At 40.7% G+C, this 12,768-nt stretch overlaps 1 protein-coding gene and 1 long non-coding RNA gene across 5 annotated transcripts in view; one reads left to right on the top strand and one right to left on the bottom strand.

Moving 5' to 3' along the window:
- LOC110495498 (sentrin-specific protease 7-like) overlaps window positions 1-3,393 on the bottom strand; it is a 28,195-nt gene extending 24,802 nt beyond the window's left edge. The window contains exons 1-3 of one of the 4 annotated variants that reach the window (XM_021570794.2): window positions 3,142-3,393; window positions 2,785-2,892; window positions 1,378-1,466 (exon numbers count right to left, since the gene is read on the bottom strand). In XM_021570794.2, the coding sequence (XP_021426469.2) occupies window positions 1,378-1,466; window positions 2,785-2,892 (197 nt within the window). In that variant the 5' untranslated portion in view covers window positions 3,142-3,393. The remainder of the gene's footprint in view (window positions 1-1,377; window positions 1,467-2,784; window positions 2,893-3,141) is intronic. The other 3 variants (XM_036951883.1, XM_036951882.1, XM_036951881.1) reach the window with 3 other exon arrangements.
- Window positions 3,394-8,396: 5,003 nt separating this feature from the next.
- LOC110495499 lies at window positions 8,397-12,563 on the top strand. Its single transcript, XR_002469429.2, has 5 exons — window positions 8,397-8,498; window positions 8,579-8,917; window positions 9,302-9,409; window positions 9,764-9,855; window positions 11,590-12,563. It is a non-coding gene; the product is annotated as an uncharacterized LOC110495499 (long non-coding RNA).
- Window positions 12,564-12,768: the final 205 nt, after the last annotated feature.

Below are 12,768 nucleotides of genomic sequence, written 5' to 3'. Positions count from 1 at the left end.
TTGGAGTGGCCATCACAAAGCCCTGACCTCAATCCCATAGAAAATTTGTGGGAAGAACTGAAAAAGCGTGTGCGAGCATGGAGGCCTACAAACCGGACTCAGTTACACAAGCTCTGTCAGGAGGAATGAGACAAAATTCACCCAAGTTATTGTGGGAAACTTGTGGAAGGCTACCCGAAACATTTGACCCAAGTTAAACAATTTAAAGGCAATGCTACCAAATACTAATTGAGTGTATGTAAACTTCTGACCCACTGGGAATGTGATGAAAGAAATAAAAGCTGATATAAGTCATTCTCTCTACTATTATTCTGACATTTCACATTCTTAAAATAAAGTGGTGATCCTAACTTACCTAAAACAGGGAATTTTTACTAGGATTAAATGTAAGGAATTGTGAAAAACTGAGTTTAAATGTATTTGGCTAAGGTGTATGTAAACTTCCGACTTCAACATTAACGGTAATGTCATCTGTATAATATAACCTGCACTTGTTTTGTCATCATGATTTCCAGCTATACACACTGTACTAGACATTTTGACCAGGTACATTTAACTGGTTGATGAGCACCATCTACTGAAAACAGTAAGCACTGCAGATATCCATGACCACTGCATCCTGGCAACAAAATAACCAACAAAAACCAGGCACGAGGCGAAAGCGTAGAAAAGTGGTGGAGAGAGTGTCATTGTTGACACGTTACGCTCCCAACGGGGTCAAGAGGTGACTCAAGTAAGTCATCTAGGAGAGATAATTGACATTCTTAATCCAGCAACACTGTCCAAATAACTCTGGTCAGCCTCCCGGGTGACGCAGTGGTTAAGGGCGCTGTACTGCAGCGCCAGCTGTGCCACCAGAGACTCTGGGTTCGCGCCGTAACCGGCCGCGACCGGGAGGTCCGTGGGACGACGCACAATTGGCCTAGCGTCGTCCGGGTTAGGGAGGGGTTGGCCGGTAGGGATATCCTTGTCTCATCGGGCACCAGCGACTCTTGTGGCGGGCCGGGCGCAGTGCGCGCTAACCAAGGTTGCCAGGTGCACAGTGTTTCCTCCGACACATTGGTGCGGCTGGCTTCCGGGTTGGATGCGCGCTGTGTTAAGAAGCAGTGCGGCTTGGTTGGGTTGTGTATCGGAGGACGCATGACTTTCAACCTTCGTCTCTCCCGAGCCCGTACGGGAGTTGTAGCGATGAGGCAAGATAGTAGCTACTAAACAATTGGATACCATGAAATTGGGGAGAAAATGGGGTAAAAATGAAATTAAATGTAAAAAATGAAAAAATAAGCTATGGTCCAGTGTGTCACGTCACTTATTGATGCTGTTCATTAATCTCAGCAGCATGAACGCTATGGACCTATAGATCATATCTATACATACCTCTGTTTCCCTGCTCTGGGGATGTGTCCATTCAGAGAGCCAACCTGTTCAGGCCTTTTTCCATTTGAAGAGCCATTGCACCAGCTTGTCTGAAATGACACACAGTGTTGTTTCAGCATAACTATTAACCCATAGGATACATAGTACATTGACCTACAGCTTTTAAAGTGTCTTGAGAGTGATCGGTTTAAATTAGAGAAGAGTCTTGGGTTGGGTCGCAAATGGCACCCTATTCCAGAGGAGGCTGGTAGGAGGCACTATGGGAGAATGGGCTCCTTGCAATGGCTGGAATGAAATTAATAGAACGAGTCAAATGTGGTTTTCATATGTTTGATACCGTTCCATTAATTCCATTCCAGCCATTAAAATGAGCCCATCCTCCTATAGCTCCTCCCACCAGCCTCCTCTGCCATTGTCCCAGTTGTGCACTAGCCACCCTGTGGGTTTTGGTCCAAAGTAGTGCATTGGTTATATAGGAAATAGGGTGCCATTTCAAAATCAAATCAAATTTTATTCGGCACATGCGCCGAATACAACAGGTGTAGGTAAACCTTACAGTGAAATGCTTACTTACAAGCCCCTAACCAACAATGCAGTTTAAAAAATATGAATAAGAAATAAAAAGGAACAAGTAATCAAAGAGCAGCAATAAAATAACAATAGTGAGACTATATACAGGGGGTACCGGTACAGAGTCAATGTGCGGGGGCACCGGTTGGTCAAGGTAATTGAGGTAATATGTACATGTAGGTAGAGTTATTTGGGCAGCACTTTGGGAGGTTTCATTTTATACAGTATTTTATTAGGAACACCTAATATTGAGTTGCACCCTCTTTTGCCCTCAGAACAGCCTCAATTCGTTGAGACATGGACTCTACAAGGTGTCATATGTGTTCCACAGGGATGCTGGCCCGTGTTGTCCTTTGGGTGGTGGACCATTCTTGATACACACGGGACACTGTTGAGCTGGAAAAACCCAGCAGCGTTGCAGTTCGACACTCAAACCAGTGCGCCTGGCATCTAGTACCATACCCCATTCAAAGGCACTTAAATCTTCTGTCTTGCCCATTCACCCTCTGAATGGCACACACACAATCCATGTCATAATTGTCTCAAGGCTTAAAAATCCTTCTTTAACCCGTTTCATCTCTTTCATCTACACTGAAGTGGATTTAACAAGTGACATCAATAAGGTATTATAGCTTTCAACTGGATTCACACGGTCAGTCTGTCATGGAAAGAGCAAGTGTTCCTAATGTTTTGGACACCCAGTGTATACCTTCTAGCTATGCCGATCTCACTTATCACCATGAGCAAATATAAGCACAACATTCATTCACAAATAATGAGTCACCGTGTGAAAATGCAGTTCACATGTCCACTTCAAATGGAAATGATAAGGGATACCTCGAATGGGCTGGAGGTATCCCGGAGACGTGAGAGAGGGGACTGCATGTGCATGTTGTCAGCTTCTGATGGCTGTTTTCTCTTGGGGATTTTGAAGGGAACTGCCATCTGAAATGAATAATTACTGTATTACGGACCTGCTTGTAGCTAACTATGTTGTAGCTCTGGTCCAGGCCGTTAGTCCGCCCACTAACGTTACTAGACCAGAACTAGCTATTTTCCAACACCTCCTAATCAAGTTAACAACAATGCACAGGTTATGTTCAGAAATATGTGACACAGTTAGCTAGCTACCTGTAATATGAAAAGCCTTGTTAGCCAACATAGCTAGCTAAGTTAGCTAACAAGCCAACTTACTTAACTGTCAAGGGTGCTGAATCAGACGGAAAGATGGCTAACGAACGAAAACAAGAAGCATTGTAAAGACGCCATTACGTTGTAATTTGCAACCAATTAAATGTTATCATATTGGCTAGCAAGCAAGGGATGACTGCTTCTAGTAAAATGCTACATCAATCTAGCAGCAAGAAGCCATCAACAACAGAGGCGCCTCTAGCGTTAACAGGAAATTGTTGAAAGCATGTTTACGCGCAACCTGTTTGCACTCTTAAAGCGCAAAATAGGTTTGGTCGGTTTATTACTAGACCTAAAATTGGTGTATCATGTGTAGGCAAAGGTAATTAAGCCACACAATCATTATTTATGGATCCGCTCTGGTGATACATAAGCGGTTTATGAATTGCAAATGCACAATCAAATACAGTAGTAGTGGGACGGCGTAATGCTATGGTTGCGCAGTGCAAGACTTCCGTATCTAGCTATCTACTGTAAATAACGTCACAACAAATAGCTTTCTATCACATTTAGTAACTACTAGACAATTTAGCACCTAGAATTTGTTGTATACGAAAGGCTAAGAAGAAATTGATAAAATCTGGATTTATTTGTGCGATCGACCGTTGGTGTTGAAATATCCACGTACCATTAGCTACCAGTTAAACAGACGCTGTTGCTAGCAGCTAGCTAGCTTTGTGTTAGATCTAGGCTAGCTAGCTAATTATCAAAATCATTAGGCCTGCTTTTGTTTTCATCTGATATGGACATGAGAAACTAGCTAACTTCATCAAATTAATATTTTTTTGCTTTCAAATAACTTCAAATATTATTTGGTCTTCTGAGAGGTATTCAAAATATAGTCAAATATTATTTGGTTTTCTGAGACCTGTATTTGAATATCAAAGAAAATACTTTTTTTTTTAAACTAACCTCAAGTGAAAAGTTGATATTTTCAAATAAACTACAAATACAACTATTTCCTGCCCAGGTCTGGACAGAATGCGAGCTTCCCCTTATCCCACTTTATCCCTCTTCCTACATATGTAAATAATACCTATGGTATTTTCTTTATAGATAGTTTTTTAAATCATGGTTTACACCCTGCTGTATCATGTGCATATGACAAATAATCTTTGATTTGATTGGATTTGACACATGAACCTGTGACATGTCCTTGAAAAATACAGCAAAAGGAGCACTCTGTGTCTGCATAGATGTTTAGAAGAAGTGCAATATCATTCCTTGAGCAATACATATGTAGCAGACATGAGTCTGGCTCAAGTTCTGGTGATGTGAGAGCCCTCCTCTTGGTCTGATGGTCAAGACGTTGGAGACCAGGGTTCAGATCCCTCCTGCGACACATACACTGTATCATAGGAATCAAGTAAACTACAGTACATGCATGTGAAAATGGCATTGTTCCATTGTTAACGCATTTGTTGGTGCCAGACTTTTTGAACTCCCACCGTTGTTCTTTATTGTTTCATATAAGTATTTTAAAGTATTTAGCACTAGAGCTCTGGCATTGCATTCCTTCATTCTCCATGCAACCCCACATACTGTACAAAGGTCACACCAGTGTCAATCAAACACACACATTACAGATCTATAATCAGTGGTTAGATCATGTGGTTAGCACTTGCACAGTGTGTTCATTCAGACGTCTGCCTTAGGAGGAAGTCAGTTCTGTCTCAAAGATCACAGCTCTGAGGAAATTACATATTGTTGCCAGTGTGTTCTGTAAGATCATAACTTTTTATGTGAATTGACTTGTTCATTTAACGTATTAAGTGAAGTGTTTCATGGATTCTTCTGTTCTTAGGTGCCTTCAAACTGTTGGAGCTGAGGCTTTGACAGACACACTGGTGGAACTTGGACACAATGTGACTATAAATGGTACTTTTCCACCCAGTAGTGCAGAAAATACATACTGGTACATACAGCGACAAACAACACAGCCTCCACTGGCCATATTCTGTGTGAGTTCTCATGGTACTTATTTCCATGATACATTATGTTAAAACGGACATGTTAAAACGGATACAGCTTTTTCAAAAGTGACTTTTCGCAGAAGGTTTAGGAGAACTTACACAGCAGGTTAGAATAATGAACGTAGCAGGTTAGGATACTTAGGTTAAGGTTAGAAAAGCTGTTAGGGTTAGCTAAAATGCACAAAAAATATATATTTGACTTAAGCTCTATCCTTTCGAGACATGACCCCTCATGACAAGAGGGAGGATGAATTAAATGTGGTGGCAGGTGCAGTGATGACTGTGGAAAAGATGTTGAGTGTAGAGGGAAGCAGTGAGGTCAGGAACATGTGCATCAAGTGTAAAAACAGGGACGTGCTCCCGTAGTTCAGTGATGGAACTTGTTGAGAGTGAGGGTAAAGTACCTGCGGCGAGGAACGCCAAGTTCTGGCCTTGTCCCAAGGATGATGAGGATGATTTCGGTCCAGTAGGAATGAGATATGTAGAAAGAATGGATCCTTGCTTTTCGGTTGATCCATATGTGCTGTCAGGTTGGGTGGAGGAGAGGTTGGGGACTGTTAAGATAGTGAATGTAACTCGGAGTGGACTGGTGATGATTTGTTAGGTTTCCTGCGCCCAGATTGAGCGGGCGCTCCGGATTACGAGATTAGGGACAATAATTGTGACGTGCTTTGCTCTCTGGAGCAGGATACTTATTTCCCTCATTAAAATGTAAATCAATTTATAACATTTTTGACATGCGTTTTTCTGGATTTTTTTGTTGTTATTCTGTCTCTCACTGTTCAAATAAACCTACCCTTAAAATTATAGACTGATCATTTCTTTGTCAGTGGGCAAACGTACAAAATCAGCAGGTGATCAAATACTTTTTTCCTGATCTCAAGGACTCTGATAGTGGAAGTTATTCATGTTTCATACCAACAGAGGACATTCTTCGTCAAGTGGAACTTTCTGTTCAAGGTTTGTATTACAACCAAGTGTAACAGACAATTCATAGAGAATGGTCATGATTCTGCCTTTGCTTATCTATACAGTATTGGAATTTCCATGAACAGTTTTAAGAAGTTGATACAGTATTTGTATTTATTAGGGATCCCCATTAGCTGCTGCCAAGGCACGCTTCCTGGGGTCTGTCACACCTGCTCCCTCTCTGGCGCCGGACTGCCTTCATTACGCACACCTGTCACCATCATTACGTGCAGCTGCGCAATATTGGACTCACCTTTACTTTGTTGATTACCCCCTCTATATTGGTCTGCTGCTAACTTTATTCCCTTTGTCAGCATTAATGTCGTTATGTTTTCATTTCCAGACGCTTTCCTGCCCTGTTCCATGTCCGTTGTTAATTAAATGTTCACTCCCTGTACCTGCTTCTTGTCTCTACCAGCGTCTGTCCTCACAGGGTGAAAACACATTAAAGCGTTTACATTGCATAAAAAACAAAAATCATGTAACATTATTACACCACTACTATATCTAACATAAAAAATACAAAATGTCTGTACTTTGTGTGTCTCTTCACAGTTCCTGCTGTTACATAAGGTGTATTTGTATGTTTTTTTTTATCAAATTTTACTGCTTGCATCAGTTACCTGATGTGGAATAGAGTTCCATGTAGTCATGGCTCTATGTGGTACTGTGCGCCTCCCATAGTCTATTCTGGACTTGAGGACTGTGAAGAGACCTCTGGTGGCATGTCTTGTGGGGTATGCATGGGTGTCCGAGTTGTGTGCTAGTAGTTTAAACAGACAGCTCGGTACATTCAGCTTCTCAACACTTCTTACAAAAACAGGTAGTGATGACGTCAATTTGTCCTCCACTTTGAGCCATGAGAGATTGACATGCTATCATTGTTAGCTCTCTGTGTACTTTTAAGGGCCAGCCGTGCTGCCCTGTTCTGAGCCAACTGCAATTTTCCTAAGTCCCTCTTTGTGGCACCTGACCACACTACTGAATAGTAGTCGAGGTGCGACAAAACTAGGGCCTGTAGGACCTGCCTTGTTGATAGTGTTGTTAAGAAGGCAGAGGAGTGCTTTATTATGGACAGACTTCTCCCCATCTCAGCTACTGTCGTATAAATATGTTTTGACCATGACAGTTTTACAATCCAGAGTTACTCCAAGCAGTTTAATCACCTCAACTTGCTCAATTTCCACATTATTCATTGTGAGATGTAGTTGAGGTTTAGGGTTTAGTGAATGATTTGTCCCAAATACAATGCTTTTAGTTATGGAAATATTTAGGACTAACTTATTCCTTGCCACCTATTCTGAAACTAACTTAACTCAAAGCCGTAAAGACTGAAAAAAGTAAGGGGCCTAAACAGCTATGATAACTATTTTACAGAGAAACTGCTCCTGAGCCTGAAGGTGATTCTAAGAGCAGCAGCATGAGCATCAGAAGACAGAACCGCACCTTCCTGTTACTCCTCCTCAGTCCAACTCTCCACTTTATTTGACTTACAGCATAGAAATTGGTCATTGTACCTCTTATGAAACTGTTGACAAGTACTGAGTGTTTAAACTGATGAAAAACGTGTTTTTGTCTGGAATGCATTTAATAGAAGACTTAAAATATACCTCATGCTAGAACCACCTTTCAAGAGGAGAGGAAAAAAGCTATTCCAAATTGCCTGTAGCCACGGTGTGTTTACTGATAGGACCACTTAAAGGGAAAGGGGATATCTAGTCAGTTGTACAACTGAAATGTGTCTTCCGCATTTAACCCAACCCCTCTGAATCAGAGAGATGCGGGGGGCTGCATTAATCGACATCCACATCTTAGGCGCTTGGGGAGCAGTGGGTTAACTGCATTGCATTCTGCGTTGCATAATGACAGACCTTTACCTTGGCAGCTCGGGGATTCGATCCAGCAACCTTTTCGGGTACTGGCCCAACGCTCTAACCATTGCAAACTATATTTAATGCACTTTTAATATAATATTTGTTGCTGAGTCAATGCATAAACCAGGGCCATCTGTAAAGTCAAAATTGGAAATGGGATTGAAATAGCTTTGAGTCAGTGTGTCCCTCCTGTCAACAAGAAGCAGTTTTAGTAACTAAGATATTGAAATATTTCCAGATCAGTTATTAATATTGTACTACCAAATGACAGATGTTTTGTTGATATCTTGAGACTGAACATGTGCTGCACAATAAAAACATTGTTATTTTAGTCAACTTTTCAATTAGAAAGTAGTTACTTTGACACCACAGTGTTATTTAAAGGAAACATATTCACTTCCTCAATGCTCTTTATTAAAGAGTGTTTAGATCATGTGGTTGCATTGTGTGTTCAGTCAGATGTCTGTTAGAAGGAGGAAGTCAGTTCAGTCTCAAAGATTTATCACAGCTCTGAGGATGTCGAGGACTGTTGCCTGTCTGTTCTGTAAGACCATTTATTTTTCTTATTTATTTTACATTCATTTTACAATAAATGAAGTGTCTCATGGATTCTTCTGTTCTTAGGTGTCTTAAAACTGTGTGTTGGAGCTGAGGCTTTGACAGAGACACTGGTAGAACTTGGACACAATGCAACACTGAACTGTTCCCTTAAAACTGTAACTGATGCACATTGGTACCTACATCGCCAACCACAGCCTCCACTGGCCATACTTCGCTCTTTCACTAGTAGGAGTCCTGATGCTTTTTATTACAATAAGAATTATAGACAGAAATATTCATTAGAAACAGGACATAGATTGTTAATACAGAATGTAACAGTAGATGATTGTGGAGTGTATTACTGTGCAAAGAAAGAAAACAATAGTTTCCTTTTCAGTAACGGCACCAGACTCATGACCCCTGGTAAGTGCACATTTCATCCAATCACCAACATTCTCTATTTTGTCTAAAACATACTTCTGAAAAGTGTTTTTGTTCATGTTTAAAGCAGCTAGGTGTAAGACCACTACAGAAATGTTACATCCATTTTGAGTACCATAACTCAAAGTGAATCTAGGCTATAAATGTTTTCCATAACCCTGCAGTTCTCGAATCAATCAACGAAGCAACAAATATAAGTGTGAAGCTCCATAAGTGATTGTGTTTGTCATTTTTCAACTAATTTAATAGTGACTTTAATAGTCTCAAGTCTTTTAATGATTGTAAACATATTGTGCTTATTTAGGCTATCACATTTGGTTGAAATAAAATGCAGAAATTCTAAGTAAGTACATTTGCCCATTTCAGTTGATCCTGAAGCAACAGAGCAACCCAGAGACTTCAACACAACATGGCTAAAGGGTCTTCTCATTGGATCCGCGGTCTTGAATGCAGTGCTCATTTTATTGGTGTCAGGTGTGTTTCTACACTCTTAAAGTGGGGTTTGTTAGTAACCTAGTAACATTGTGGTGGTATGTTGTGGCTCAGTTGGTAGAACATGGCACTTGTGTTACCAGGGTTGTGGGTTTGATTCCTCGTGCCACCCATATGTAAAGTGTATACAGGCATGACTATAAGTCGCTTAGGATAAAAGCGTCTGCTAAATGGCATGGATACCAGGCTACCCTTTCCTGCCTTTACAAGCAATGTTAGGACTATCTGTTACTGTACTTTTGACTGCATGGAGACCCAATACACACTGTAAGATGTTACTCAGTGAAGTGTGATCACAATAGTCTTTACTAATTCCATCTGTATGGGTCATCTTAGCCATTTCAGTGCTGTGGAAGAGAGTTGCTTGCCAGAAGAACCATGACTCTCCTCCAACCCCTGAACCACCTGAAAGGACAGACAGTCTAGAGGTCAGTATCTGTAGTGAGAATATATATATACAGTGCCTTGCGAAAGTATTCGGCCCCCTTGAACTTTGCGACCTTTTGCCACATTTCAGGCTTCAAACATAAAGATATAAAACTGTATTTTTTTGTGAAGAATCAACAACAAGTGGGACACAATCATGAAGTGGAACGACATTTATTGGATATTTCAAACTTTTTTAACAAATCAAAAACTGAAAAATTGGGCGAGCAAAATTATTCAGCCCCTTTACTTTCAGTGCAACAAACTCTCTCCAGAAGTTCAGTGAGGATCTCTGAATGATCCAATGTTGACCTAAATGACTAATGATGATAAATACAATCCACCTGTGTGTAATCAAGTCTCCGTATAAATGCACCTGCACTGTGATAGTCTCAGAGGTCCGTTAAAAGCGCAGAGAGCATCATGAAGAACAAGGAACACACCAGGCAGGTCCGAGATACTGTTGTGAAGAAGTTTAAAGCCGGATTTGGATACAAAAAGATTTCCCAAGCTTTAAACATCCCAAGGAGCACTGTGCAAGCGATAATATTGAAATGGAAGGAGTATCAGACCACTGCAAATCTACCAAGACCTGGCCGTCCCTCTAAACTTTCAGCTCATACAAGGAGAAGACTGATCAGAGATGCAGCCAAGAGGCCCATGATCACTCTGGATGAACTGCAGAGATCTACAGCTGAGGTGGGAGACTCTGTCCATAGGACAACAATCAGTCGTATATTGCACAAATCTGGCCTTTATGGAAGAGTGGCAAGAAGAAAGCCATTTCTTAAAGATATCCATAAAAAGTGTCGTTTAAAGTTTGCCACAAGCCACCTGGGAGACACACCAAACATGTGGAAGAAGGTGCTCTGGTCAGATGAAACCAAAATTGAACTTTTTGGCAACAATGCAAAACGTAATGTTTGGCGTAAAAGCAACACAGCTCATCACCCTGAACACACCATCCCCACTGTCAAACATGGTGGTGGCAGCATCATGGTTTGGGCCTGCTTTTCTTCAGCAGGGACAGGGAAGATGGTTATAATTGATGGGAAGATGGATGGAGCCAAATACAGGACCATTCTGGAAGAAAACCTGATTGAGTTTGCAAAAGACCTGAGACTGGGACGGAGATTTGTCTTCCAACAAGACAATGATCCAAAACATAAAGCAAAATCTACAATGGAATGGTTCAAAAATAAACATATCCAGGTGTTAGAATGGCCAAGTCAAAGTCCAGACCTGAATCCAATTGAGAATCTATGGAAAGAACTGAAAACTGCTGTTCACAAATGCTCTCCATCCAACCTCACTGAGCTCGAGCTGTTTTGCAAGGAGGAATGGGAAAAAATGTCAGTCTCTCGATGTGCAAAACTGATAGAGACATACCCCAAGCGACTTACAGCTGTAATCGCAGCAAAAGGTGGCGCTACAAAGTATTAACTTAAGGGGGCTGAATAATTTTGCACGTCCAATTTTTCAGTTTTTGATTTGTTAAATAAGTTTGAAATATCCAATAAATGTCATTCCACTTCATGATTGTGTCCCACTTGTTGTTGATTCTTCACAAAAAAATACAGTTTTATATCTTTGTTTGAAGCCTGAAATGTGGCAAAAGGTTGCAAAGTTCAAGGGGGCCGAATACTTTCGCAAGGCACTGTATATACAGTATTTAACAATATATTATATTTATCTTTATGAGGGATGTTTTCACTCATAACCACATTGTTTTTCAGTATGAAGTGATACAGCTGGTACCCCAAGCGAGAGGACTAAGGCCCGACCACATAGCCTCAACTATTTACTCAAGAGTCCAGTTTCCAAATCATGAACTCACAACTACTACTTAATAAGGTGCCAAATCTTGACTTTGATGGATAATGTGAACTAGAAAATGACTTTGGAAGATAAAGTGAATCTACTCATAATATTCATATTTTTGTGTAATGTATTTAGTGGTGCTCTTCGTCACTATCGTCTATATACCAGTCAGCAATATCTTTGAAGGAAATATCTTTGAAGGAAATTATTACTTTTGTGTCTTGATTCATGTTTTTCATTTTTCATTGCTGGAAATAAGTTCATATTTGCCTGTCTTGAAAGTAAACTGTTACTTTTTTTGTGAAGCAGTTAGGAAGAGGTTTGTGCATTTCTGTAGAAAAAGCCCCCAAGCCTTTTGTAGTGTATTGATGCTGCATCAACCACACATATCCTGTTTGTGAGCTAAGTTACATGTCCCAATTATTGTACAATAAACCATTTTTCATGACTTGTACAAGCTTTCAATTAGTTCATTAGAAAGCCTACTTCATGTGCCCCACAACACCTTTCTGAGTAGAAGGTAGTGTCACAACTTCTGCCGAGGTCGGTCCCGCTCCTTGTTCGGGCGGCGTTCGGCGGTTGACGTCACCGGTCTTCTAGCCATCGTCGCTCAACCTTTCAGTTTCCATTTCTTTTGTCTTGTTTACCTGGTTCACATTCCCTCATCATATTAAATGTATATTACCATCTGTTTCCCCCATGTCTGTGTGTGGAATTGATCTTTGTGTAGGGTGTTACGCTACAGGCTGGCTTGCGCTAGGTTTGTTTGTTTTGTTTAACCCGGTTCATGTTTTCAATAGCTTTTCTTGCTCTGCCAGAGATGCCAGAGATGAATTGACAATCACCACTTCCTCTTTGCACAGACTTGCGCTTCATGTGGAAACTTTAAGCAAGTTAACAATGACCCACATCATTGTATTATTTTTTTCATCACTTTTTTAAGTTTGAACTTTACTTAAGTTAGGTGTTCCACTAGTAATGAAAGCTAACTGACCATAAAGACACACCTATATGAAAGGGGGGCGGGTCAATAAAGTAAATTGCTATTCAATTCGGGACTTGAATTGAAATTCAGTTATTGGATTTAATAAATG

This window comes from Oncorhynchus mykiss, chromosome 18, assembly GCF_013265735.2.
Source record: "Oncorhynchus mykiss isolate Arlee chromosome 18, USDA_OmykA_1.1, whole genome shotgun sequence".
Lineage (NCBI taxonomy): Eukaryota > Metazoa > Chordata > Actinopteri > Salmoniformes > Salmonidae > Oncorhynchus > Oncorhynchus mykiss.
Note: the sequence above shows the minus strand (reverse complement) of the source record. Positions and strands in the feature narration are given on the sequence as shown.